This window comes from Tauraco erythrolophus, chromosome 15 (genome assembly GCF_009769465.1).
Source record: "Tauraco erythrolophus isolate bTauEry1 chromosome 15, bTauEry1.pri, whole genome shotgun sequence".
Lineage (NCBI taxonomy): Eukaryota > Metazoa > Chordata > Aves > Musophagiformes > Musophagidae > Tauraco > Tauraco erythrolophus.
This window is the reverse complement of record NC_141479.1, coordinates 7,597,125-7,622,500: the sequence shown is the minus strand read 5'-3', so window position 1 is coordinate 7,622,500 and position 25,376 is coordinate 7,597,125. Positions and strand designations below refer to the sequence as shown.

General features: G+C 44.9%; 1 protein-coding gene across 1 annotated transcript in view; it reads right to left on the bottom strand.

Moving 5' to 3' along the window:
- The window catches only part of ZNF423 (zinc finger protein 423), a 164,706-nt gene extending 146,008 nt beyond the window's left edge, over positions 1-18,698 (bottom strand). The window contains exons 1-2 of the mRNA XM_086621013.1: positions 18,587-18,698; positions 14,532-14,612 (exon numbers count right to left, since the gene is read on the bottom strand). Of these exons, the coding sequence (XP_086477139.1) occupies positions 14,532-14,612; positions 18,587-18,683 (178 nt within the window). The 5' untranslated portion in view covers positions 18,684-18,698. The remainder of the gene's footprint in view (positions 1-14,531; positions 14,613-18,586) is intronic.
- Positions 18,699-25,376: the final 6,678 nt, after the last annotated feature.

Genomic DNA, 25,376 nt, shown 5'->3' with positions numbered 1-25,376 from the left:
GTTTCAAGTGGGAGCTTCAAAACGGCCTCCAGAACCACACTCGTGTTCAAAGGAGGTGCTAGAGAGCACGGCTGTGTGAAATTTGGCAATAGAGCTTCACTGGCAGGAACAGGGAGGTTAGTTTTGGCTCACATGAGATCCTCCACCCTGTATTTTGCTTTGAACAGTTTTAATGAAAAGCTCAAAGTGAGATTCAGCTGCAACCATCAGTTTTTATCTAAGGTTGGTAAAAATCATAAGAAATTTGATTTCTGTGTGCATAACATTGGAGGGGGAATACATTTCTCCTTAGAAGAGTCTCTGTATTTTGAGTTATCTTTGGAAGAGAAGTCTGCAATTCTCTCACACATATGCAATGCATGTAGGCAAGCGAAACCTTGCTGCGGTGGAGGATGGGGTGAATAGCTAAGTGCATCATCCAACTTGTACTGGGCAGTAGACAAGCCAGTCCACTTTACTACTTCCAGAGGAAGAGCTACTCACTCCTCCCACCTATTTGTAGCAGCAAAATGACAAAATACTGCTCTTCAGCTCAAAGAGTCATTTATTTCATTCAGAGAATCTAAGGATGCCTCTAGAAGAGCTACAATGCCCAAATCATTATAGCTTTGCCTCTTACCACAATGTATTTTGGAAAATCTCAAGCCCCAGAACACAACAAGTGGAAGGAGGAGGAGGTAAATCATAAGGTGCTTCTTATTCTGATATGTGGTAGGAGGAAGGAGAGAGAAAATCAACTTGAGGACAGTGAGGAGGAATACAGGATAAGTGGGACAACCAGCCCCTCCACCCCACCCCTTGCCAAACATGCAAGGGAGTTGGCTGCCTGCCCTTCCAGGATCTCCAAATGCATCAAAGGCAAGAGGTGGTTACAGGCCACTACGACTCTTTCCACTCAGAAGACCACCGATGTTAAAGCGAGAGCTTCCTGCGTCCTAAAAAACCAAAATATCCCGCTAATACAGACGAGCAACATTTACTTGAAGTTTTCTGTTCCCTGTAAAACCACAGAACATATACTCAGCTTTCCCGCAGACTACGCTGAAAACGTCAGAAAACAGGACAAGCTAACTTATAAATAATTGCAAAGCCCCTCCTGAAAAAGGTTGAGAGGGAGGTGGGATGAAAGCTCCCAGCCAGGAAAGCTGGGACTGCCAAGGAGCAGAACAGAATAAGGGCAAGAATGGTGTGTGCTATCCCAGCTCCATCTGTATGCAGAAAAGAAAGGCATTGAGGAAAATATCAGTGCGGGTTATGGCAGGCGTTCCCAGGTGTGGGGGAATCCTCGGGAGAAGAGCACCATCAACAGAAAATACAGCAGACCTTATAAGAGACAGCTGACGTGGCAGATCCTACAAAAGCTTGTCTGCAGTATCTGAACATCTTTTGTTCTGTAGCCCCATTCTTTCACCTGGCAGCTCACAGATGAAAAGACCTGAGAGATGTTCCAGTGACAGGAGACTTTTCCTCAAAAGGCTCCTAAAAGGAGGAGGGACCAGGGTAATGCGGGGTCCACTATGGGGGATGTGAGGCAGAGGAAGCTTTACCCTTCTAATAACGACTCTCCTGCATTTCTGGAAATTCTCCCTAACCCTATCCCCTCGCTACCTGCGGAGCGATAACAAAGCCAACATTGTTCGTCAAGTCTCAATCTGAAGCCACTCATTTATTCTCAGGAGCTTTGTGTTCATTTTTTTCAGCCTGGCATCCTAAGAAAACAAGGTTTATGTGATCATATTGCCTGTCATATGTCTTAACTGTTTGTCCCTTCCTATTAACTTTTGAATCACACTGGACTGGGGATAGAGGGCTCAGAGAGAAATTGAGTTTCTCTTATAGAAATTGAGTTTCTATAAGGTTGGCAAACCTACCTTTGATTGTGTAGGACAGAGACTCCAGTTCATGTCTCTGCTGAGAGAAAGGCTAAGAACAGAAGCAGCACTTATCCCTGCTCTTGGGCCTGTCCTAGGGTACCAGCACACGTGTGCCACCCGGCCAGCCAGCACAGCTCGTGCTGCTTCTCATCCTGCTTGTAGGCAGAGGATGGGAAAGAGAGGTGAGAGTACTCTATGGGGAACGGGGTTGGGTGGGGGGGGATGAGCTGGACTACTACGATGGAGAAACACAACACTATAGCAAGTCCGGCCTCACACATAAGAAAACTTTTTTTCTGCCAAATTGCCTGTTACTTCACGATACATCATCAGGGACAAATGCCAATATTTCTCAAGTACTCACTGAATCCAGGATGTAGCCACACACAAAAAAGCAACTAGTCAGAGAGTTCATCCTCTAGATTTCTTGCTACAACTTGGTCTTCCCTTTTGCCTAAGTATGTCAAGCAACCGACCAGTCACAGTGAAGTCACTTCATCTCCTAATGTCGCCACTTTCTAGGTCTGCACTATAAAGCAGAGTTTCTTGAAACAAGTAGAAAGTGTGTGATGAATCAAACGTGAGTACTCTGGAAACAGCACTCCCGTAAGACGGCAAGGCTTGGCTCTCCAGTGAGTTTGTGACATTGGTAAAAAGCAGCTCTCTGCCCCAAGTGTGCTCTGCAGTGGCGTTTTCCAACATCTACTGACCAAACGATCGATTTTTAAAGAAAAGTAAAGGAACAAAAAAAATGTTCCTTTTTCCTGTAGCACATGGTAAATTTTATTCGCCCCATCCTAACGGCTTCTAGTGACAGTGCAGTGTTTGTCTGAATTTTTAACAGATGTTTCTAAGTACTCTTGACCACTTCTCTCTCCTGAGGATTTCTGCAGTGGGATAGCTCTAGATAGTAATACAAACAAAGCTTCTAAGAGGCTCTCGGGGATAAATCTGTAGACACTGCATCTAGGATGGGTGTGGGTATGGGTCCAAGCCTTATGAAACTTTGTAAATATCCTCTGAAGACTAGCAAGCTGGACTGACCCTGCCTGCAGATGTTTTTGAGCTCACCAGCCCCACGGTGAAAAGCAAGACAGCTTACAGATAACTGCAACACTCCTGAAATAGCCCAAGAACGGGATTTAAACCGAAAGTTATAAAAGCAGGAAAATACTGGAGCAGAACAGAATAACGCAAAGGATGATGTGCAGTGGTGTAACTCCATTTCAATTCAAAATACCAAAGACGCTGCGAAGGGGATCGGTCCGGGCTGAGGCAGAACTTCCCAGATGTCAGTTACCCTTGGGAATGAACACGCTGGATTCAACTGACAGGTGTGAAGGTACTCATGCAGTCAGAACACAAATTGCTTTAAAAAAATAAAACCTCTGCTTTCCTTTTAAAACAAAATGAGTATCTTGGGCTAATGCCTGGCAGGGAGGCAGAGACATCTGCCTGAGTTTGTACACGGCCTGAAACAATCAGCTAAAACGTCAACTCTTGTTGCCACGCTTACGGCTGCTAGTTTACATTATCAAAATGTGACCATAGCTATTTCATACCAAAATGAAATCTATTAAAGCTACTGTTGGTGTTTCACAGCAGCTGAAACTGTTTTTTCAAAAGGTCAGTCGACTAGCTGGAGAGCAAGAACACGCAAGGCGGCTGTGCCAGCCCTTAGGATGTGGCTGCATCCTGCAGTCTGGTTTTGCATTCCCTTAAATGTCGGGCAAGAAGCAGCAGCCAGGTCTCGGCGGAGCCCGAGTGCCCTGCCAGCTGAGGGGGGGACAGATGGGCCGGCGGCTCCGCTCCGGCGAGGGGGCAGGCAGTAGGAATCCGTGGGGCGAGCCCACGTGGGGCCCCCACGCATGTCCCCCCCCAAACACTGCACCTACTTCTTGCCGGGGCAGAGAAAGGGATGGCTGTAGAAGACACTGCTTTTTGCAACCACATTCAGCTTGGCGGCGGCTGTGTCATTCTCAACAACACGACAGCCCTCCCCCACCCCCAGGAAAAACCCATTAGAAAACCCCAACGTGAGAGCCACTTCCCCACAAACAGCAGAGCATAGCTCCAAACACCCCCTCCCTCAGCACACCGCAAGCCTTTGCTGTCATCTTCTCTATTAGCATTTCTGTTAACCCTTTTGTCAGATCATTTGACTCGGTTTCAAAATTCCTCATTCTGAAAAACACTTGTGAAATGTTGGCCCAGACTGCTACACAAAGTGATAGCTTGGTAGTCATAACCCACAAGATATATTTAGCTTCACAAACTCACCATCAATGGGTTTTGAAAGCATTGTAGCCAACAGACTGGAAACCACATGCAATACAAACACATAATAGAACTTTTAATGTGCAAAGAGACTAAACAAAAAGATCCTTGACCTTCTTGCTTTCCCTTGCATACCATTATCCCCAGCGAGACAGCAAATGGAATGACGTGGAGAGCAACAGCTACCATCAAGCAACTTTGGAAGCCAATTTCTACAGTAGTTAAGCAGTTAATGGCGTTAATCAGAATGATAACTTATTAAATTCTACATTTATGCAAATAGCATTTTGGCATATCACATGGAGACCTGAGTAGTAGAGCTCGCCAGGAAAAGGTCCTGACATCTTTTACATTTGCTGGGGTTTTTGTATTGCTATTTTTTTTTAATATAATGTTAAATAGCATCCACGATGGTTGGCACATCAGACAAACCACACTTAAACGAAAAGCTGTAGTCACAAATTTATCTCCATCATCCCAAACAGATTAATGAGCAAATTGTTTCATTCTTAACCTTTACGAAGCAGGGATTAATCTCTACAGCTAAATCCAATCTCCATCTCTATCTTTTCAACAAGAAGTTGACATTTCTTACAGACCTTCCTAGAACAGGCAATGTTCGCCGAACAAAGAAAATAGCAGATATCCCTAACGCTCTCCATGCTACAGCAGCTAGGATATCCGTAGCACAAAAATATAAAGCAAGAGTAGTTTATGACTGTACCATGAAAGGACATTATCTGTGTGCGATGAGATGAATCAGGAAAACTGCAGTTTAGAGTAGGCAGAACTTACAGCAATCTCAGTTTTGTAAAGCCTGTCTGCAAAACTTACTATTTTCCAAAAGAAATATCTGGCACCTTTTTGGCTCTGGGTCACATTTAAATTCAACGAGGATGGAAGAAGCAGGGGATTGGATGAACACCCATGAACTGCACTTTTAATTGCTTTCAAGATGTAAATAAGAATATATATATTTTTATATGTATATAGTTCCCCTTTTTTGGTGTTGTTGTCTAATAGAATTAAATTCTGCACAGAATTTTATCCATTCATTTAGTTCATTCTCTGTGTTTGGGAAAACAAGGTGTGAACTACTCGCTGGAGGATGTTGTGCAAAATGAGTAGTCCACCAATTGAAATCGTACCTCTATTTTGAAAATCAATAATATTGCTTATACACAAGCCCTAACTGTTGGTTTATTGATGTATATGTAAATATACATGTATCTGGGTACTTTCTCTTTGTTTGTGCAAAGCCTGCAACACAGAATGTTAAAATATCTCTGGAAAAAATAATTGGCCTTTTTTCTCCCCTTTGGGTACAAATTTCTGATTTTAAATGAATGTGCAGGTTTCCTGTTGCTGCATGAAGCCTTCATTTCAAAATACCATCGCTGGCTAATTCTAGGTTTAATTAAAACAGAATGTTTTATACCAGAAACACTTCTCTCTTTTTTTTTTTCAGCATACGTCTTCTTTACTTTAATGTGATTGCTGCCTACTACTTTTTTAAAAAACAAAATTAATGAAATAATTCAAAGTTTTACAGCAACTCTCTTTATGGAGTCAACTTATGCAAGCACCGAAGCCTTTCCAGAGAAAACAGGATTCTCCCCACCTCCCTCTGGCTTTTCTCCCTACTGAATGCCATGGCCTTCACTCAACCAAAGGAAATGAAAGACAGACTGAGACAACAGCATCACGTGGGTGAAGGTCAGATTGATTTTCAGCTGTGCAGTGCTGTTTTATCACCCTCAGGACAAAAGTTAAGCCCTTCATTTTTTTCATGTCTGCTTTAGCAGAGCAACTTGTTTTTTCCTGAAATTTTGGTTGGGCTCCATACCACCAGAATTATCAAGGATAGCCTAATTTAAAACATTTGTGGAGATCTTCCTCAGAGTAAAATCCAGAGCAGCCCACACACCACAACATTTCTGTCCACGAGTTTCCTCTATCCCCTACGTACAAATAGTGGCTCCTTGAAACTACGGAGGTTTCTGCAGTGGCGTTCTCTGACAGCAAAAGAAGAGTGGGATGCAGCTGCTGGCTCCTCAGCAATGATCCTGGGCACAGGGAGAGCAGCATTTGCCATCTCAAAAGGGGCAAGTTCACAAATTGTTTTTCTCTTTTTCTCCCTGTCCTCCCTCCCTCTCTCTCCCCCCTGCTTGAAGTGGCCAAGCTCTCCCAGAACTGAGCCCCCGCCTGTCACTCGGGGATCTGGGCATGCACGGCCAATTACTGTGGCAGCCACTGGAAAAGCAGACAGTTTTGCTAACTCAGGTTGCACTTTTCCCAACTCCAGTACCACTTGCAAAATCACTCCCTGCCACTCACTGTAAGGACCAGCTCTCCTCGTGGCTCTTTCAGTTAGGACTGATGCTCCCCACAAAGTAATGATGCTATTTTCAATATAGCCAATTTTAGCTAGTCGGGTTTTCACAACTGAACTGATTAACATAAAATGGAGCATTTTGTACGTCATAGATATGTATGTGCATAGCTAGTTATCGAGAGAAAGAGCATCTTCCCTCCTGATGTTTGCATGTCCAGCATTTAAACTGGCAGTCACAAAACTCAGTATTCTCCCATTTAAGCTATGAGACAAGAAAATCCTACTTGCTTTCATTTTCTTTTATTTTAAATTTTGGGTTAAATTTGTGTTATTTGTGTGAGGAATACAACAGCGTTGTGACTGCCTCCTAAAGATGACAGTTTATCCTCCATAAAAAGCAAGGAATACTATCTGCTGTATTTATATGTACCAGAGGCTCTGGTGAAAATCAAACCCAGTTACACCGGATACCATTAAAACACCTGATCGAATGCAATTCCTACATGAAATGGCTCTTGTAAAACAAGTCACAGCCAGTGTCTGAGGAAGGAGCAGAGAAAGGCCGTAAGGTGAGATCAAGCAGCTATCCAGGTTGGATCTGGATGTGGTCTAAACGCAAATTAAATAATTTTCTAGGTTTTGTGAACAAAGATTTTACTGACACATGTCTTAAGCTCATCTGAACGTAGCTGAGACTGCTCCAAAACTGCACATGGAGCAGGTCTGATTTCTCACAGCACCTTGAGGGGATGTGCAGATGCTGGTCCCCATGAATGGTTCAAGGAGGGCTCTGCATGTGTACAGAGCCCCAAGGAAGAGCCAGCTCTGGGACAAAAGAACAACTGCAGCTGAGAGTAAAGGAGAAAACACTAACACAGTAAAGTGTAACTTAAAGGTTAAGTTAAGCTGTGAGGTGACCCGGTTACCTGCAGGGCCAGGAAAGGGCAAATGCCAGCTCGGTGTCAGGGAGAAGACTGCCATGAGCAAGATGTGAACTGGTGGCAGTCCAGGAAGGAGCAAGGAACGAGACAGCCTTTTCCTGCCCCTGTACTCGGCACTGGTGAGGCCGCACCTGGAATATTGTGTCCAGTTTTGGGCCCCTCGCCTTAAGAGAGATATTGAGCTCCTGGAGCGAGTCCAGAGAAGGGCGACTAAACTGGTCAAGGGGCTGGAAAATAAAACTTATGAGGAGCGGCTGAGGGAGTTGGGGCTGTTTAGCCTGGAGAAGAGGAGGCTGAGGGGAGACCTGATTACAGCCTACAAATACTTGAGAAGGGATGGTGGGGAGGTAGGGGAAGGGCTCTTTACATTAGTGATGGGTGACAGAACAAGAGGAAGGGGTACAAGCTTAGTCAGGGGAGATTCAGGTTGGATGTTAGGAAGTATTTCTTCTCTGAAAGGGTTGTCAGCCACTGGAATAGGCTGCCCAGGGAGGTGGTTGAGTCCCCATCCCTGGATGTGTTTAAGAATAGGGTGGATGAACTACTTAGGGATATGGTTTAATGGGGATTAGGGACGGTTGGACTCGATGATCTCTGAGGTCTTTTCCAACCTAGAAATCTATGAAATCTATGAGGGAGCCCACAGGGACACCAGCACAGGCAACAGGGAGAGAGAAGGGAAGGGAGCAGTCACCTCGAGGAGACAACCAGAAGAACTCACGAAAGCAAAATCCCATATGACACGGGGACAGACCACAAGCGGGATATCATCATGAATGTTAAAAAAACGTTCTAGAGGCATATTGAATTTCTGGCTGTTTTTGGCTTGGTTGGTCGCTATGGTTTATTGATGCAGATTGAACAATGTAATTCAAATCTGCTTAGACTACTCCTAGAGTCCAGTAAGTCACCTGCATTCAGTTTTCCTCAGAGAAAATGAACACAGGTGTATATATTTACATTTCTGTAGACTTGCAAGGTCATAAAAGGAATTTATTCTACTTCTGTCTTTCCAAATTTTCTAATGAATAATTAGTAGATGTAGATTTCTAAAATGACCATTTAATATAAATTATATCAAATCTCATTTATTTTAAGAGATATCATTAAGTACAAAGTCTGCACGAGTGAACTGAGTTCACCGTAGAGGAAATGACTGGAAATTACGTTCAAAAATCTATTCAAATGTTTAATGTAAGAGATTCCCTTGAGAAGAGAAAAGCAATGGGCTTCTTCAGCCTTTCCTTATGTCCTCCTCAGCAAGGCTAAGAGTAATTGAGTAGCAAGATAAGGAGGAGCCAAAAAGTCTTTCACCATTACACTGAGAAAAATTTTCAAGGGAGCCTAAAGAAGAGATTGACCCACATGCCAAAACAATGGTGCCTTCAAGAGGAAGCTCATCCCCACGGTTGCAGGTATCACCAGCAACAAAACCCACCTGGATGAAAGACCTTGGCTCTTCCACCAATTTCATGCCTGCCATTAGGCAAACTGGTGAAGCCACAGTTACAGTCATTTTCATCCAAAATAACTCAGGCTGTTAAGGGGGGGAGGTCTTGAATTCTCCCCCAAACCCTGACCTCTTGTCTCCCTCATGTTGACATATGGCTCATGCAGCTCCATAGGGCACCAGAGCTAGGAGCTGCACAAACTGAAAATTCATTCTTTTAATTGTCAGCAATGTCGCCTCCCAAAGACAACACAAACCTTGTACCAGCATAAGGTAGGAGACAGAAGGAAGCAATACCCCCTCCAGTAACAGTCAAAACTTAAGCCAAATAGAGAGACTTCTTAATTCCATCATGATGAAAATAAGACTAGTATTTCCTTGCATCAGAAATGAGTTGCTAGTTTAAAACGTTTAAAGGTGCTCAAATGCCCCATTTAATATGAACAGACCAAGCGCCTTGAAAACCCAAAATCAATTTTTTCATTATTTAAGATGTAATAAGCAAGAAATTTGCTTCTTGTAGTAAGCAAGAAATTTGAATAGCATTACCTGTATTTAATACACATTATTTAAATTTCTAGTGAATATATTTTCAGTAGTTTTGAATTGAATATGAAATTATTAAATCGATTTTAAAACTCATCTACAATTAAAAACACCTATTAAAATTACTTAAATGCAACAGCATTCAAAAGGTACATACTTGTTGCCAAAGCTTTGAAGAAAGTCAGAAGCAGCTTAGACCTCTGGTGGAGGTCTTCTGATGTGCAAACTCAGCTTGGAGAGCAACAGCCTCTCCAGCAGGTGCAGGGAAAATATTTCCCTTATTCAATTTATTTGACTGGTTCAGTCCAGTAATGAGTTTGTTCAGAACAGAGAAACTATTTGGCAGACGATCGCTAATTTGCTTCTTGCCAGCCCACAGTAAAGAAAGGCCTGAGACCCCTATGGAGAACGCAGGCACCCGTTTGAGGTTGTCCACGGAGGGCCACATACCTTGGTGGATCCATCCTGCTCACAAGGGACTGTCGTGCTGCATGGGTGCAGACTGCCGGCCGGCACGGAGGACACCACGCAGCCCTCCCTCGAGTCAGCACTTGAGGCAGGCTGAGCCCTGGGCCCCCAGACCCAGAGGCCATGCAGAGATGCTCCAGCGAGCGCTCCCAAAGCCAGTCAGCTGAAGAGGACCAACCCATGCTGGCACGTTTCTCTAAAGCCAGCCGGCACCGGGGGGTGGAGGCTGCTTTCTGGCTTCCCCAAGCCTGGAGCACAGTTAATAACATGCCAGCTGTATCTGCAGACAAGCCAAGTTTAATGAGGCTACAACAAAAGCATTCAAATATGCACTACAGAACTTCTGTGGAGATTTTCTTCTAGAGCTTGTTTTAAAAAAAATGAAAGATAGGAATTCTTGACAGTGTTTGTACATACACTTCCTTTATTTTTAATTGATTTTTTAAAAAACCCATTTATATTCTACAAATTCAAAGAAATCAACATTAGAAAGACTTTTTTTAATCCCACTACTTCCAACAGCAAAATTATGTTGGGTGATGAGTGCCTGAAACGCACTGCTGGTTGCTTTTTTCTTAATAAACATTGAAGTCTTAATTGTTTTTCCCCTACATAGCCAGACACCATCTTTCTGTCTGCCAGGTCTTCACACCAGGACAAGCACTGTCCCTTGCCTCCTGCTTGGGAACCAGGACAGACATGCAAACGTGACCACATCTCTAGCACGAGTGATGAAGGAGATACCTTACCCACTCGCTGTCCTTTCAGCCATGCTCTACCATGTGCCTCAGTCTCTGAGTCACGATACAGGAGGTATCAGGGAGAGGATTGCAAATGTGGATTTGGAGACAGTGGAGGGGGCAGCAAAAGAAGTTTGCTCAGGCACAAGCGGGTGGGGAAGGTGGAAAGGGCAAAAAAGGGGCAATCGCCGTCTCCTCCACTAGACGAACCAGAGGGTATCAAATGAAAGCAGGTGACGAAGCTCAAGTGAACAAAAGGGGACACTTTTCACCAATGTGCAATTGAGCTTGAGGTCCCCACCATGGGAAATGCTAAATGCATACCTTGCTTCAACAAGAAATTTCAAAATGGAAATTCATGGAAGAAGATTATCTGAGGAATTTAAATAAAAAGCACCAAGGCCCAGATAAGTTTGCAGACAGTTAAGAGAATATTCTCAGGAAACAGCGTTATGGGACCACCAGGTTGGCTCAGTATGGCCATCCTTACATGAAGGCTACTTACCCAATGGCCTGCTAAGGGATGGAGGAAGAAACTGGGGGAAAAAAAAAGCATACTTTCAATGCACCTGTCATTCACTACTCACATCTGCAGTCTGAAGATCTTGACGGCTTTGAGACTGCCAAGGCTGTTGATATTGCCAGCACAGTTTTGTTCCTCAACAACCCACAGGAAGGCAACGTGCGCCCTTCAGCAGCACCCAAGCCACAAACAATCTACACTCTTGTCTGTCTGAGACAGGACAAGCCCAGCACATCCTCCACTGAGCTCTCTAAGGCATTATTAAAGGCCACTTTATAACAAGCACGCATCTGTTGTAGTCTCCAGGCTACCCTCACTGCATTTCTGAACTGAGTTTCACGTACCGGGTTTCATCTACAACCCCTTGAATGCTGGGACCTGCTTAGGGCAGCAGCGATCCTCCTTCCTGCGGGCACAGCTGCCCTCGCAGCACTCGGCAGGTTCCAGCCCTGGAAGAAGCCTTTCCACTGCAACCCCTCCCTCCTTTTTTTCAAAAAGCATCTATTATTTACTTAGATTTCTATAATGCTGAGAAACAACCTTGCCCTATGCAGACCCACACAACACTGCCTCTGCTGTAACATGGTGATGGATTATCCTTTGCAAACAGAAATCCGAAGTGGAGGGGAAAAGGGGAGGTAGAGCTTGGGCCCCTCTGGTGCCCCAGAAGGGCTGCATGAGACCTGGGGTGGTGCAGGGGGGAGCCAGACAGGCTCCAGTTCCCCAGCACAGGTCCTGCCCCACATGGGAGCTCTCACAGCCGGCACCTGGCAGCCAGCTCTTGCTTTGCAGCATTTAAGGTGCTTCGGTCTTTGTTCTTCTCCCCATTTCTGACGCAGCAATGTATGAGGAGATGATAGCAGCTTTTCAGACAGCCAAGTGCCAAACTGTTCCAGAGTTCAAAAGGACCTGTGCTTTCTTCAAGAGGCCTCGTTTAAAACATGCACCCACTCTCTCTTCTATCCATTTTCATATATACCTGTGCTTACTTTGCAGACTACTTTTTGAACTAGATAAAAGAACTCAATTAAAGTAGCAAGAATGAAAGAGTCCCTTGCCAATACAAGTACGCTAATGTGTCGTCCTCAGCTCCTCACTGGGCCATATATTTAAAAATGACAGGGAAAACGTTCTTCCTGTGTGAAAAACATATGCTGCTTGAGGAAAGACATCATCATTGCTAAGAATCGTTTGTGCAGCCTCAGAACGCATAGCTGGGCCGTCCACGACTGCTGGCAACGTGGAGGCCGAGAGAGGGGTAGAGAGAGCTCACTACCTCCCCTCCTACCAGGGGTTTTGGTTATACGCAACCAAGCCGCCTGCAGCCGTGCTGGCAGCGCTCCTATCTGCAGGCGCAGTGCCTGGTGCTGCCTCCCATGCCACCATCCCCAGGGAGACCCGGCACAAAGGTGGCAGTGGCGATTTGTGGGGGGCGACGCCTGCCGCACTGGCACGCTCTTATCGGCGAGCACACTGCCCGGCTCCTCGCACCGGCTCCCGCGAGGCTGGGGATCTGCCGTGGGCTCGCCGCCGTGCCCCCGCTGCGGGAGACCCTCTGCGAGGCCGCAAAGCAAATCCTGAGCTGGGTGTTTATGGCGAGCAAGCATTGTTTCCAATTCACGCATCCTGTCTCCCCTCCGCAAACCCTTACAGGCACCGGCACACCTGCAGAATCCACGAGGCAGCCAGAGGAACAACTGCTGAGGCTCAGCCCCCGCTAACGCCCCCTCGTGCCAAAGGCTGAGCACGGGGCCAGGTGCCCCGGCCGGAGCGGAGCAGCCCGGAGGTCTCACCTACCTTCGCCTGCCGGACGACCCTCCGATCTGCCGGATAAGCAATGCTGTTAGGGAGCATAACACTTTGCACACAACTTTGACAAACATATGCAATACATTAAATGCTACACTAAAAGCACGTTCACAGGCAGCCCCCGCTCATGCCAAACGCCCTGCGTGGGTGCAGAGCCTGTGCTGGCCGCCGGTGCGCCGGGCAGCACCGGAACCCTTGCTGGCCCACAGCAAGTGGCAGCTCAGGAAACACTCTGCACAGGACACGCTGCAAAAACCACCGTATCAGCAAAGGTTACCATATGCCTTGTCATTACATTTGCAACTGTGCTTCTGTTTGACTTCAGATCCAAATTCAGCTACGGGAAAATGCTTTGTGTTCTACATGATAAATATATTTCACTGAGCACCTATGTAGAAAGCCAGGCAGACCAGCACCTTACCAGCACACTAGTTTTCTGGTTACGTGCAGGCAGAAGTCCTGGAAAGAGCCTCCTGGCAGGCTCAAACGTCACCTGTGTGACAGTGGTCGGGGGGGCTGGACCCCAGACCATCCAGCCAAGCGTACCCCTGCAATAATCTGGGGTTTCAGAGCTCTTGGCACTGACGGGCACAAATACTGGCTACAGGGAGACAGGTGAAGCACCTGGGCACTGAGGCCAGGGCGGCTGCCCGAGCTCTCGGGAGCGCTGCGGCCCCTGCACCTGGAGCGGGGACGCCTGGGACAAACTGAGGACAGGAGCCTGTGCTTGGAGCCCTCCGAGTGATTGACAATAAAAACGCTGCCCCGGTGCCCATTTTCCGATCTAGACAGCAAGAACTGAGGACTCCAGGGAAAATCCATGTTTTTACAGTTTGTGATATTACCAAGCTTTTCTAGTGCCAATTTTAAAACACTGCTATGACCTCTGAAAAGAAGGAAAACTGCATTTCAGCACGACAATGTAGAAAAGAACAAAAAAAAAGGAAACTTGTTATTTTTTTTAGCGTGAAACACTAGTCAGGTTAAGAGAAAGGAGCAGAATTCTGGCAAGGACAAGAGCACTCAGACTGAGCCACAACACAGTAATTAGGGCCAGTAGGTCATTAGAGACACAGCTGTATAAACTAGGTGTATAATTAAGTTTCCACACTGCTTTTTCACATCTGTATTTCAGTTTCTTTTGTGGAGGACAATCAGTAATTCATTAATTTAAAGATGCAACAACCGCAGCAGCAAAAAGACATAAAATCTCTGACTTGCCAATCAGGTGCAACCACAGATTACAATTTGGGGGAGGGCTAGTTTTGGAAATGCATGTAAGAAGTCTCTTTGTCAGTGGGAAGTACAAAGTGCCGCCTGACAAAAACATTGATGAGACGTCATCACTTGTTGACAAGCTGCCGTATATGGTTTTCTGGATAAGCATCCTGCATATACGGTTGCATGGCAATTATAATTCTGGTAGCAGGTGAAATGAAAGAAAATGCAAAATTATACACTAGCATGAAACAGTTACAATACCTCATTTCAAACGTAAGCCTAGTGTACAAGTTACAGAGCATTTAAAAGGAGCAACTGCAAGACTTTAATTATAAACTAGTTCCTACCGTACAGTAGTTTAGAAAAATCAGCCGCTTCCAAGCTGGCAATATCCATATATAGCTCTGCTGCTGTTTGAAACAGACAACCTGTAAAGTTATCAACAACAGAAGAGGACCTCATGAAATGCTCAGAGACCCCACCAAAACCTACTTCTGTCCGCTTCATTGAGGCACTAATTTGCTTTAAAACACTCTATATTCACTTGAGAAACTGAAGAAAAAAGCTTAACGCGAGGCTATTTTGACCCATGGGAGGAAAGGGTTGACATGGGTGGAGGAAGCAAAAATAACACAGTAAAATACTGGAGCTAAACCCAGACTAACACAGATGGATTAAAACACACGAGCAAAATGGCAAACCTCGTGGCTTTTTAGCCACTTTTCATCAGCAACAAACAACTTGGCCTCAGCCACCAGACAATGATATATCACAGAATAGTTGCTTGATGTATGCAGCCTCTGGTGCTGTCTGGAGGACACAGTAATTTGTAAATCCATGTGCAATTCTTTACTCTTGTCACTAATGCTGTGAGATAGCATCATGCTACAACACCTACACTATAGCAGCAGCGTGTAAAAGTATAAAAAAGACTGCACATGATGCCGACGGCAATTATTTAGTCTTCTTTAGTTAAGGAGACATGGGATACCAGTGAGTTTTAAATTAATTCTAAAAGCTTAACACATCCAGTGTATACACTAGGTGGTTTTATTTATTCTCGGAGTATTTTTCAAGATGCTCACTAGTTGTTCAAGGTACTATTTCATACTATTTCCAGGATTGCTGCAGGAGAGCTCATTTGTGGGGGCAAGCTGGGAGACAAGGGAAGACACGAGCCGGTAAGGAAATGTGATGTTCTTTCAGTACAAGCTGCCCCCATTTAGACCCTTTTCAGATCCCCGTAGACACTGGAAAGCTACAACTTGCAATCACAGACATCAGTCATGAGCAAAAGGTATAAAAGGCACCTAATTCTGTCAGAAGGAGAACATCTCTACTACACTGACATCAAAAAGAATGCCATGCACTTAGGCTACCAGAGATGTCTAGATTTCAGCGGTGTTTTGTCCTCAAAGAAACAAGTCTGAAATACATGAAAAAGCAAGGGGCGAAATGGCTGTTTGTTACCTCCTTACATGTCAAAGCAGCTGCATTCAAACTGTATTATAACTTCAGCACACCGTAATGAATTTCTAAGGGATTCCAGTGAAATAGGTGGTTTATCCTACTCTTTGGAGCGATCTCTTGTAATCCTGCAACACTCCTGAGCTACAACACCTTCTTAAATTCAGTATCCCAAAGGAAGTCATTAATTATGTTGTATTATCAGCCTGGTGATATTATCACTACAAATATTACCTGTATTGATCTGGAGCCATGTAGACATGACTGAAAACCCTGCTTCAGATTAAGACATGAAAACCTGGCTTGCCAAGAGGTCAGGTGCTGCGTTACAACCTCAGATGTGTCAGGCAGGCATTGTAAACAAAAAGAGTGCAGGGTAACTAAAGACACAGTCAAATAGCTTATTTTGTGGGGTAAAATCTTTAAATATACCACACTTCCTAATGCGGTCTTAGATTATCACCCAGGTGGTACAAGTCTTTTCAGAGGAACTGAACAAAGACATGTACTTTGCATGCTTTCAACAAAAATTCTCATGGCTATCAAACAAACTGGTAGATCTGAAAGGGTTGGTTTTTTTCATCACAGTAAGATATGTAAATATCAAGCAATATTCCAGATTGTCTTCATGGAAATATTCTCATTCCAGAAAATACGAGTGCAATCTTCCTATTTACTTTATATCACTTCAGGACACTAGATTAAACTAAATAGAAAACAGACACTTGTTCTGGAACAAGGATATTCTCACATGGAGATAATTAGCACCTATTTCATGTATATGCAGATAGTTATATGGGGCCTTTTTAAGAAAAAATGTCTTTGTAAATCATCAGCACATGTGAAGACAGTAAAAGAAGATGAAATTATGCTACCTGCAATCAAAAATTAGCAACAGGAATACTAACAAATTATTTTACTAAGTCTCAAAAAATAGAAGTTATTCTTACTCTCACTAACAGAATATTACTTTGAGGATAAATAAAAACTGAGGTGGGAAAACACTGACTGTATTAATATGAATAGAATCTCTAGGTCATTACATTTTAATGTATCTTTGCCTCAGGAAAAAATTGCTCCTTTTCATAGTGTCCACCATTCACAACTTACGTTCCTCCTCTAGAGCCCCACCAGCAGTGCCCGCTCCCCTCCGCCAGCCCAGCCATTGCAGCTGAATGGCTGTTTGGGGGACCACACAGTGAACCAGACCCAAGAAGATAGCTGGGCTAAAAAGAGCCTTTCTTTTGGTGGAGCTCACCCCCAGCACCATGAAAGGCTGTACCAGCACAACTTAGGAGACAAGGCAGCGACAGAGCAGCAGCCACCCATGGACAGCTGCTGGACACATGTCCTGTGACTGCACGGCCACCCACCTGCCTTGGTGGGATCCTGTCTGTCCCGCTCCCCATGCAAGATGGCGTTGGGAACGCCTTATCCCTGTGACTGCTCCTTTGGAAAGGACCAACGTCCACATGAGCTGTGCACCTCACCTTCCATTTTGGAAAACAACGATTTTTCTATTTAGTGGCATTTTCTTGCTTACTACCCTGCAGTAGAGTACAAATGTCATTTGCAGAAGTCTCAAGCCAACGCTGTGGCTGTCAGCTGGCCAAGAAATTACCCTGCAAGACGTAGCCTTTCCATTTTACGCACTTGTTTGCAACCTGTGTAGGGTTTAAACAAGAGTGCAGAGCAAGGAGCGCTGGGGGTAGGCATAGGACTGCAATCCCTATCCACTGGCTGGGGAAAAGCCCCAACGTCTCTTTGCCCTTCCTCCCAGCAAGCAGATGGGAACAAGAGCAGGGATTCCACTCCTCCACAGATCAGAGCAAGACAGGGGAGGATGCTCTCAGGGTGGGGTCACACCGAGCCAAAGTCCCTGTCTGACCCTCCCTCCTTTGCTGTACTCTGTTTCCTGTATTTTTTCTTGGCTGAGCATCATTTTACTTATTCCCAAAAGAAGAGCAGAAAATAGGGACTAATTAGCAAACAAATAAAGTGGCCAGGGAGGAATATGCAGTCAGGGAAAAGAGGATGGGATACTGCTGCATCAGAGGAGAAACTAACCCTCCTGCCCTCTGCCAGCCTCAACCTATCCATCTGCCATAACAGCAACTGGCTAAAAATATTTTAGACGAGTGCAAAATAAAAAGCGATGGGCAGAGTATCCAATTCCAGGAAGGTGAAGGATGAGAATCTCTGATTTATACACATATGAGCATATCCTGCGCTTCCCCTCTTAAGATTTTATTTAATCTTTGGTAAAATCTGCAAAGCTTTTTACTACCCCCATAAATCGGCTTAGCGTGCTCTGCAGAATACCTGCTGCTACCGCCGGCCACGCAAAGGCAGCCGTGTAAAAGCGAGATACGTTGCAATTGTTCACACCAATGCTCTGAGCTTGTTCTTGCTTTACAGAAAGTAAAATCAAGATCAGCGTAGGCTGATGCCATCCTCACTTCCATAAAATTCAAAAGGCAATGCAATAATAACCTAGGGAGAACGGTGTATTTTTAGGGTGGGATTACGAAACTCGCACTATGAATTTTAATCTCAGAAATCGTCATGTTCTTTTATGGGGTTCAGAGGCCTTTCTTCCTGGGAGTTTCGCACACTTTAGTCATTTAACTTTTTTAATCTTCCTACATTTGGAGAGAGAGGGAAAAATACCCAGCCTGAAACTTTTAGCATTAAAAAAAGCCCACAACATTTTTGTCTAACGTAATTACTGACAGATTCCAATTGGAAAGCTGTTGCTTTTATTTTAATTTTATTAAAGGAGTGAACAAAGGCTACCCAAGGCACCACAATAAAATTACATTAACTGTAAAATTACATTATTAATTCTTTAATCTCACTTGAGGCCTCAAGCTGTTGCTATGTCCAATTACCCAGCTAACCACCTGTCAGAACTGTAAAGCTAGTTTAACATTACCTCCAGGACAGTTGTGTGCCCTGTGTTCAGTCAGGTCTGCCAGTGAATCGAAGTCCTGCTGACAGTTATCGCAGGTGTAAATTGACTCATCCTCCATGTCTTCATCTTCCTCATTTCTCTCTTCCTGGCTCGTCACACTGTTCCTCTCTTCCAGGGCCCGGCTGTCCTTCGCTTCGCTCTCCAGCTCTCCTCCCAGGCCACCTGCCAACAGCAAGAACATCCTCTAAGTTTGAGAGGTCTGAAAAATAAGAGCTTTAAGAAGGATGTTGCACTTATTAAGATACATTTAATTACAGCCGCTCTCACATTATTCCCGACACCTTTCATTATATTAATGTGGTTTTTATATCATGCGGTGCAACAATTCTCAACTGTATTCTCTGCTGCTTAGTGTGAATCCTGCAAACACTCTCTCCTAATCTTCTCTGGTGGGTGTATAGAGGGAGCCTCTAACTCTCTGTCATATAAAGTTGTTAGTGTTTTATCACTTAACCAGATTCTCAAAGCTTTAAAAATTGGCAAGATTAATTACAGCCCGCAAAGAAAAGGCATGTGCTGAATTTTAATTCTCAATGTTCTCCTCTCACAGCCGCCTCCAAGCCCCAATATTAGTAACAACAAGGAAAAAAATGCTCCAGCTGAAGACCCCCAAAGCACACATATACCCCAGGACGGGAGAGGTCCTGCTGAACTACTGAGAGGCACTTTGCTGGGCAGATGAGCCTTGTTTTGTGCCGAACTAGCCGGAAGCTGACAGCATTGCATCCGACCTTCAGGTCCGTCAGGTGTTTTTTTACCTTCATCCGTGACAGGTGCGTGGGCTAGCACAAACATCTTTGCTGAAAAACCCCCAAGTTTTCATCGCATTAGCACACAGGGAGCCTGAGCTCTCTCCCCCTGGTGCGGGGGGCCATGCACACCACGGCCGTGCAGGTGGCTGCTCCGCATACGGGGCAGCTGGCTGACCGCTGGCAGTGGGGTGGGAGTCAGTCCCCCCAGCATGCGCTCAGTGGCCTAGCATGAGGGACTGGCTTGCAGCCATGTCCTTGTGACTCCAGGACACCTCCGTGGCCACAGTGAACACCCAGCCATGCCCAAAGCAAGCCGTGCCCAATGGCTCCATGCAGCACTGCGGCCGGCCCTCACTTGGGCTCTGTGGAGTGGCAGCAGAGGTGAAAAAGCCCTTCTAAGTCCCTGTTGCCCTCTCACTAGAGAAAGCATCCATTAGACACGCTGGACACACTGACCAGGCTTTGGTGACCAGCTGAAATGGAGACGCCTGCACCTCTTCCGCACACACGCGCTCCAAATACACTCTGTTGGTAAGACGGGAACATTTGAGAAGTCATCCAGCAAAGCGGAATGGAACCACAGGCCCTTCCTGCAGAAGAGGTCCTCCCGCACCTCGCGCCGGCTGACCCCGAAAGCCCGGGAGCTGCTCTCAGCCAGGCAGGAGGGAGATGCCACCTTGTTGGCTGGGGATGCGGTTGGGTTTTAAGCCATTAAGGAAACGCCAGTGAACAGAGATGAATTGTTCTAAAATTAGATCAGCACCAAAAAGATTAAGGACAACCAATGCTGAGAACATGAAACAGAGCTGAAAAATAAAATTTATTAAAGATGAAAACTAGTTACCACAAGCACTGCATTTCAGACACACACATTAGTAGGGCTCTGCTACCACTATCCAGCCAGAGCACATTTTATGCCATGTTCTGCGCTGCGCATGGTAACATAAATCAACCGGTGTAAAACGCTCTGCAGTTTTCCATGGAGCACTCGTAACATGACGCACCCTTCGAATCACAACAGAAATATTAAAAATCAATGCCTGCTTGTGGTGTATCACAGCATCCCTCTTAGCAATTAACTGATCTGCACATTTTCAGGTTCTTTTACTGTTAAATTATACATACCTTTCCACTACAAAATTTCCATTAAGGGCTAGATATAATGTTCATCTTAACAAATCAGATATGCCACTTACACAGCGGTAATGAATTTAAGGATTTGGTCATAAAAAGTATCACTCACTGCGCTCTCTGTATTGTAAGTCATCATCTGTACTATGTTTATTCAATAAAATGCCGTTTGCTGAACCTCATGCTTTATAGACTCTTCCTTAAATAAAAATGTATTGTAATGAAAAAAGCCACATGATTCTGGTTTTCTTTACACTACTGCTTCACCAGATAAGTCACATTTAAAGATATGCTAGCTCTGCTTTACTTCACACATCATTTAATGTGCATATTCAAATTATCACTTACATTTTGTCATATTTACTTGGCACACCTTTATACAGTCTCTCATCCCAGACTGCAATCACAAACATTTTACCTCATTCAATCTTCTTAAAGCCTCTACGTCCTGCAGACTTGATAGTTAATAAATCAGAACGTCAACTCTCTGGTTTTATAAGACAGAAACCTATAAAAATAGTTCAAGTATATAAATCTAACCTAAAGAACTGCCACCTTCTTCCAAACTGCTGCCGCCAATGAAAACCTCAGGGAAGCACTTCTGAACTGATTTTGCCACAACCTGAAGAAGAAAGTTTTTTGGCAACTTTGGGGTGCTTCAAGGGACCTTCACTAATATTTTTAGCAGAAATTTTGTCATTTGACAGTTAACCTAAAGACCAGCTGATCTGGTGAGTACACTGTGACAAATTCATCCTTCGTTTTACTCCAACACTTTGTGACTACACTAGGGATAAAGCTGTTCAAGTCCAACAATAACAAATAATTTAGCTCACTGCTTTAGGAAAAATAAATTGTACAGTGTGAGATAAGAAAATAGATTCCCGACTGCAAAGCAAAATTCCAGAAACATTTTTTAATTCCCTGTTGAATGGGAAATCTGATCCTCTAGGCAACTTTTCAAAAGCGTTGTTGCTTGACAGAGTCGTATGTCAAATAACACAGCAGTGAATCTTACATAAATTATTTAGCAAATGCAACATTGCTTTAAAATGACACTTTTTTTCTGTTTTCAGTTGAAGGAATTGTACATGTCTGCCACGCCTCAGTGTTACTGTCCTTTGAATAACACAGTCTTCAGATTCCTCTGCCGAGCCGCATTCTTGGTGCTTGCCTTGTAGAAACCAAACACCACCCAGAAAAATCTGGGGTGTTTCTTGTTTTTTCGACCTTCATCTCCACTATTTTGACCATGAGGTGCCAGTGGGGTGTGTGGGTGCGTGTGGCCCCAGGGAGACGCTAGCTCCTTGCCCAGGGGAGCGAAACAGCCAGCGAGCACCAGGGCGGTGATGGGAATGGGTGGTCCATCCAGCAAGGAAAAGCTTCAAACGCAGCCCAGCTGCTCCCGCAGTGAGCTCAGTTTCCCTGATGAGGACAGCAGGCCGCCAGCATTCCTCAGGAACTCATTTCTGAGGATTTTTGCTGTAGTTCACAAATTTAACCTGCAGTTTTCCTGCTGGCAAGAACTGCAGGAGCACCCCATCCCAGTGCAGCCAGGCAGGACGGGTGCACGCAGGCACAAGCACACTGCCAAAAGGTTTTGGGTCACCATAAGAGGGACTGCTGGCACCAGGAGCAGGGGTGATTTTGGGGCTGGGCCTGTCTCTGAGGGCACACGTCTGTGTGCTACCACATAAAGGGGCTTCTTGGTGGCCAGAGCCAATGGCATCTTCTGAAGTCTCCAAAGATCAGTGGCTACCTTGTAGTATCAAGCACAGATACATGTGTTCATCGACACAGCTAATTTTTAAGATGGCCTTGGATTTTAGTGAACTTAATTCAATAGTAAGTAGTTTTTATCTAGATTGCTAAAAAAAATATCAACAATAATCACAGTTACCGACCTGCAAGGACTTTGTGCAGCGAACACCTCTGCGAAGGCGGCACAGCACCATGGGCACACGGCTCCCACCCGCCACTGGGATGTTTGTGCACAGCACAAGGGTATGGGCAAATGCCAGCAGAAGGGAGATGCTGGCACCACGTTTTAGGATAAATGATCTCCAATTGATTCTAATACGGGGGAAGAAAATGTCCCTGCATTTCAAAAAAGTGTTATTAGTAATTTTTAAATGAACCTGCCATCTCTAATGATGGCTTTAACAATTTTCTTTTATGAGTTAAGAGAGGTTACAATTTGAGAGATCAGCCTTGAAAGTACGCCTCGCTCTACCCAAAATGTCAGGAAACAGGGTTGGGGGGCTTTTTGTTTTTCTTTTCTTTTTTTTTCTTTTTCCCTGTAGCACAGTGGAAGGCCTGCAGGACTTTACACAAGAAGAATATTTTACCCTATGACCTAAACAATCTGGCCAACAGTCAAGAATATGTTATTCTAATTGCCACTAAAGTTAATGTTGTTAATGACTCTTGGTTTTTCTGTAAAAGCCAGCTTATGCTCTAGAAAGTTACTATTTCAAAGGGGACATAGCAAGAACTGGGAGTGTTCCTGTCTGACCTGGTGGTCCAAGGAATGTGGCAAACTTGGCAAAGCTGGAAAAGCGAATTCCCAAAGGCCCGGCTTGAAAGTTGCAGTCAGTAGAAATGCCTTCTGAGTGTGTTCAAAACAGCTCTGTTACAGGAACAACACGCTCCTAAAGCCAAATATTTGAAAACAGATTACATGTACCATGTTCAACTCGGGCCTCACTGAAGTCAAGAGCAAATTTCCACTTGCTCCAGTCAGACCAGGATTTACAGCACTGCTGCTGGGCTGGGGTTGTGCTCGGAGCTGAGAGTGGCAGAGCCTCAGCCCTGGACCACAGTGCCAGCCCAGCTACGACGGCAGCAGCAAACTGCTTTGGGGACTTCGGTTAGCGATGCAGGATGGAAAACACAAGAGGGTCAGAGCCACACTGGAAGGGATGCTGATGCCTACCTACAATTTCCAGTGCGACACATGGAAACGGGTAATATCATGCAACACATGGGCCACAGAAATTAAAAAAGGAACAAACCTCTTAGCTTCTTTTTTTCAGCTGTGGAATCAAATATAGACAGTTTAACAGTTTAAAATTTTTATCTTATCAGCACGATACAGGGCAGGCAAGCCTTTCTGGTTTTGTGCCAGTAAATTTTCTGGGGCTTTTCTTTAGTTTTTTTCAAGCCTGAGGACTCTAATAAGGCTGGGATTTATTTTAAATCTAGGATTGTTCCTTGGAACATACTACTTAGTGCAGGGTCATGTCTGGCTTTAAATACCTCCAGTCACAGGCCTTCCATCAAGAGCTGTTACTTTACAGTATGCATACACCAATTTAGTGCTAGACAGCACTTCTTATCACAGCAACTTTGCCACGCAGGGCCACAGCTGCAGTCTACAGAGTGTCCAAAGTTATGCTGTGGAAGTTCTTACCTAAGGATGTACACACACATGCACTCACACACTGCCGAGGTCTGAGAGCTGGAAGGCTAAAGATAAAATGAAGTGAGGGGAAGAGACATCTCTTCATTCCTCTGCCTTGGGCCAAAGGAAAAAAAACAATCGAAGGTCTCGCAAAGGGCTATGATAATTCCTAGAAATTTCCCAGAGATGCAAGACAAGTGATAAAAGTAAATAGAAGAAATAAAAGCTAATTGCTGGAGGAATGACGGGTGCTGGCACACAACTGACACACCTCCTGGGACTTGGAGGGGCCCCAAGGCGCCCGCCCAGGGGTGCAGCCTTCCTGCCCCGCCGCCCCAGGGCTGCCGCGCAGCTCCCCGGCAAGACAAAAGGAAAGGAAATTTCATTTATAATTAGGAAGTGAGAACAAAAGAAACAAATTACTTAAAGGAAAAGCCTAATCTAAACGTTCGTTGGTAAATGTTCCGCTCGGTGTGGAATGCCAAATCAGTGTGGGGGACGTCTCTACTTTTATGCCGTTTGTTACATTTTAGCGTCTGCCTCTAGCACTGTCATACTGCAAGAGTCTCCAAAGGTCTCTGTCATTTGTGGTCAAAGAAGAATGAACAGCGGCAAAAAAGCCACTAGTGTTTCAGCAATTAAAATACAAACAAACCTCAGCAGAAATCTTCCCACAGGTCGAAAAGTCTTGCTTTTACCTCTGCTCTGTGGCTCTTCCACGTTTTAAAAAATGTCTTTTACACACTTGCATCTCAAACGCAGGTATATGTGTGTGCTGCCTCTCAATGGGCCAGGGCCCTAACATGAGCCACTGTAACCAGTGCGACCATACCCAGGCAAAGCAGCCAAAAACCTGCTCTAGCCAAGCAAACCAGGTCAGAAAGAGTAGATTGCATCCCAGTCCTAGGACAAGGACCAGGTATCAAAGGCAGCTTGTTCTGCACAGTGAATACTTGCTACGCGCATCAAAAGCAAGCAGGTTTGGTGCTCTGTCATGCAGTGCAGCGTAGGTCTTTCACACAGTGTCAAACCACATGGGGTAAGAAAAGGAGCCTAGCTGGAAAACAAAGAGCCAGAAAGGATAGCGCCTGAAACACCACAGTACATACATGCAACATCAAATTGCAAGGGATGCCTAAATGACAAAGCAGTGAGCGAAGCCCAGGCTGCCACACAATCCTGCTGACGCTCAATCGCCGCGTAACGCTCCTCGCAGGCTGAAGAGATCCGTGCATCAGATCTTGCCTTCCCTCAACAAGAAGAAAAAACAATCATAATACAAAAAAATTATTTGATCCAGCATGTAGTTAATGGTGTTGGCCTCCTAAGACTTACAACTTAATAAAATTGATCTCGCTGCAGTACTGTAATGAAGAACAGTAGGACAAGGCTACCCTTGAACCATGAAAATTGTATATTGTTACCTCCTCGTGCCCTCCTAGGGCTATGGCCACTGCAGCCTCTC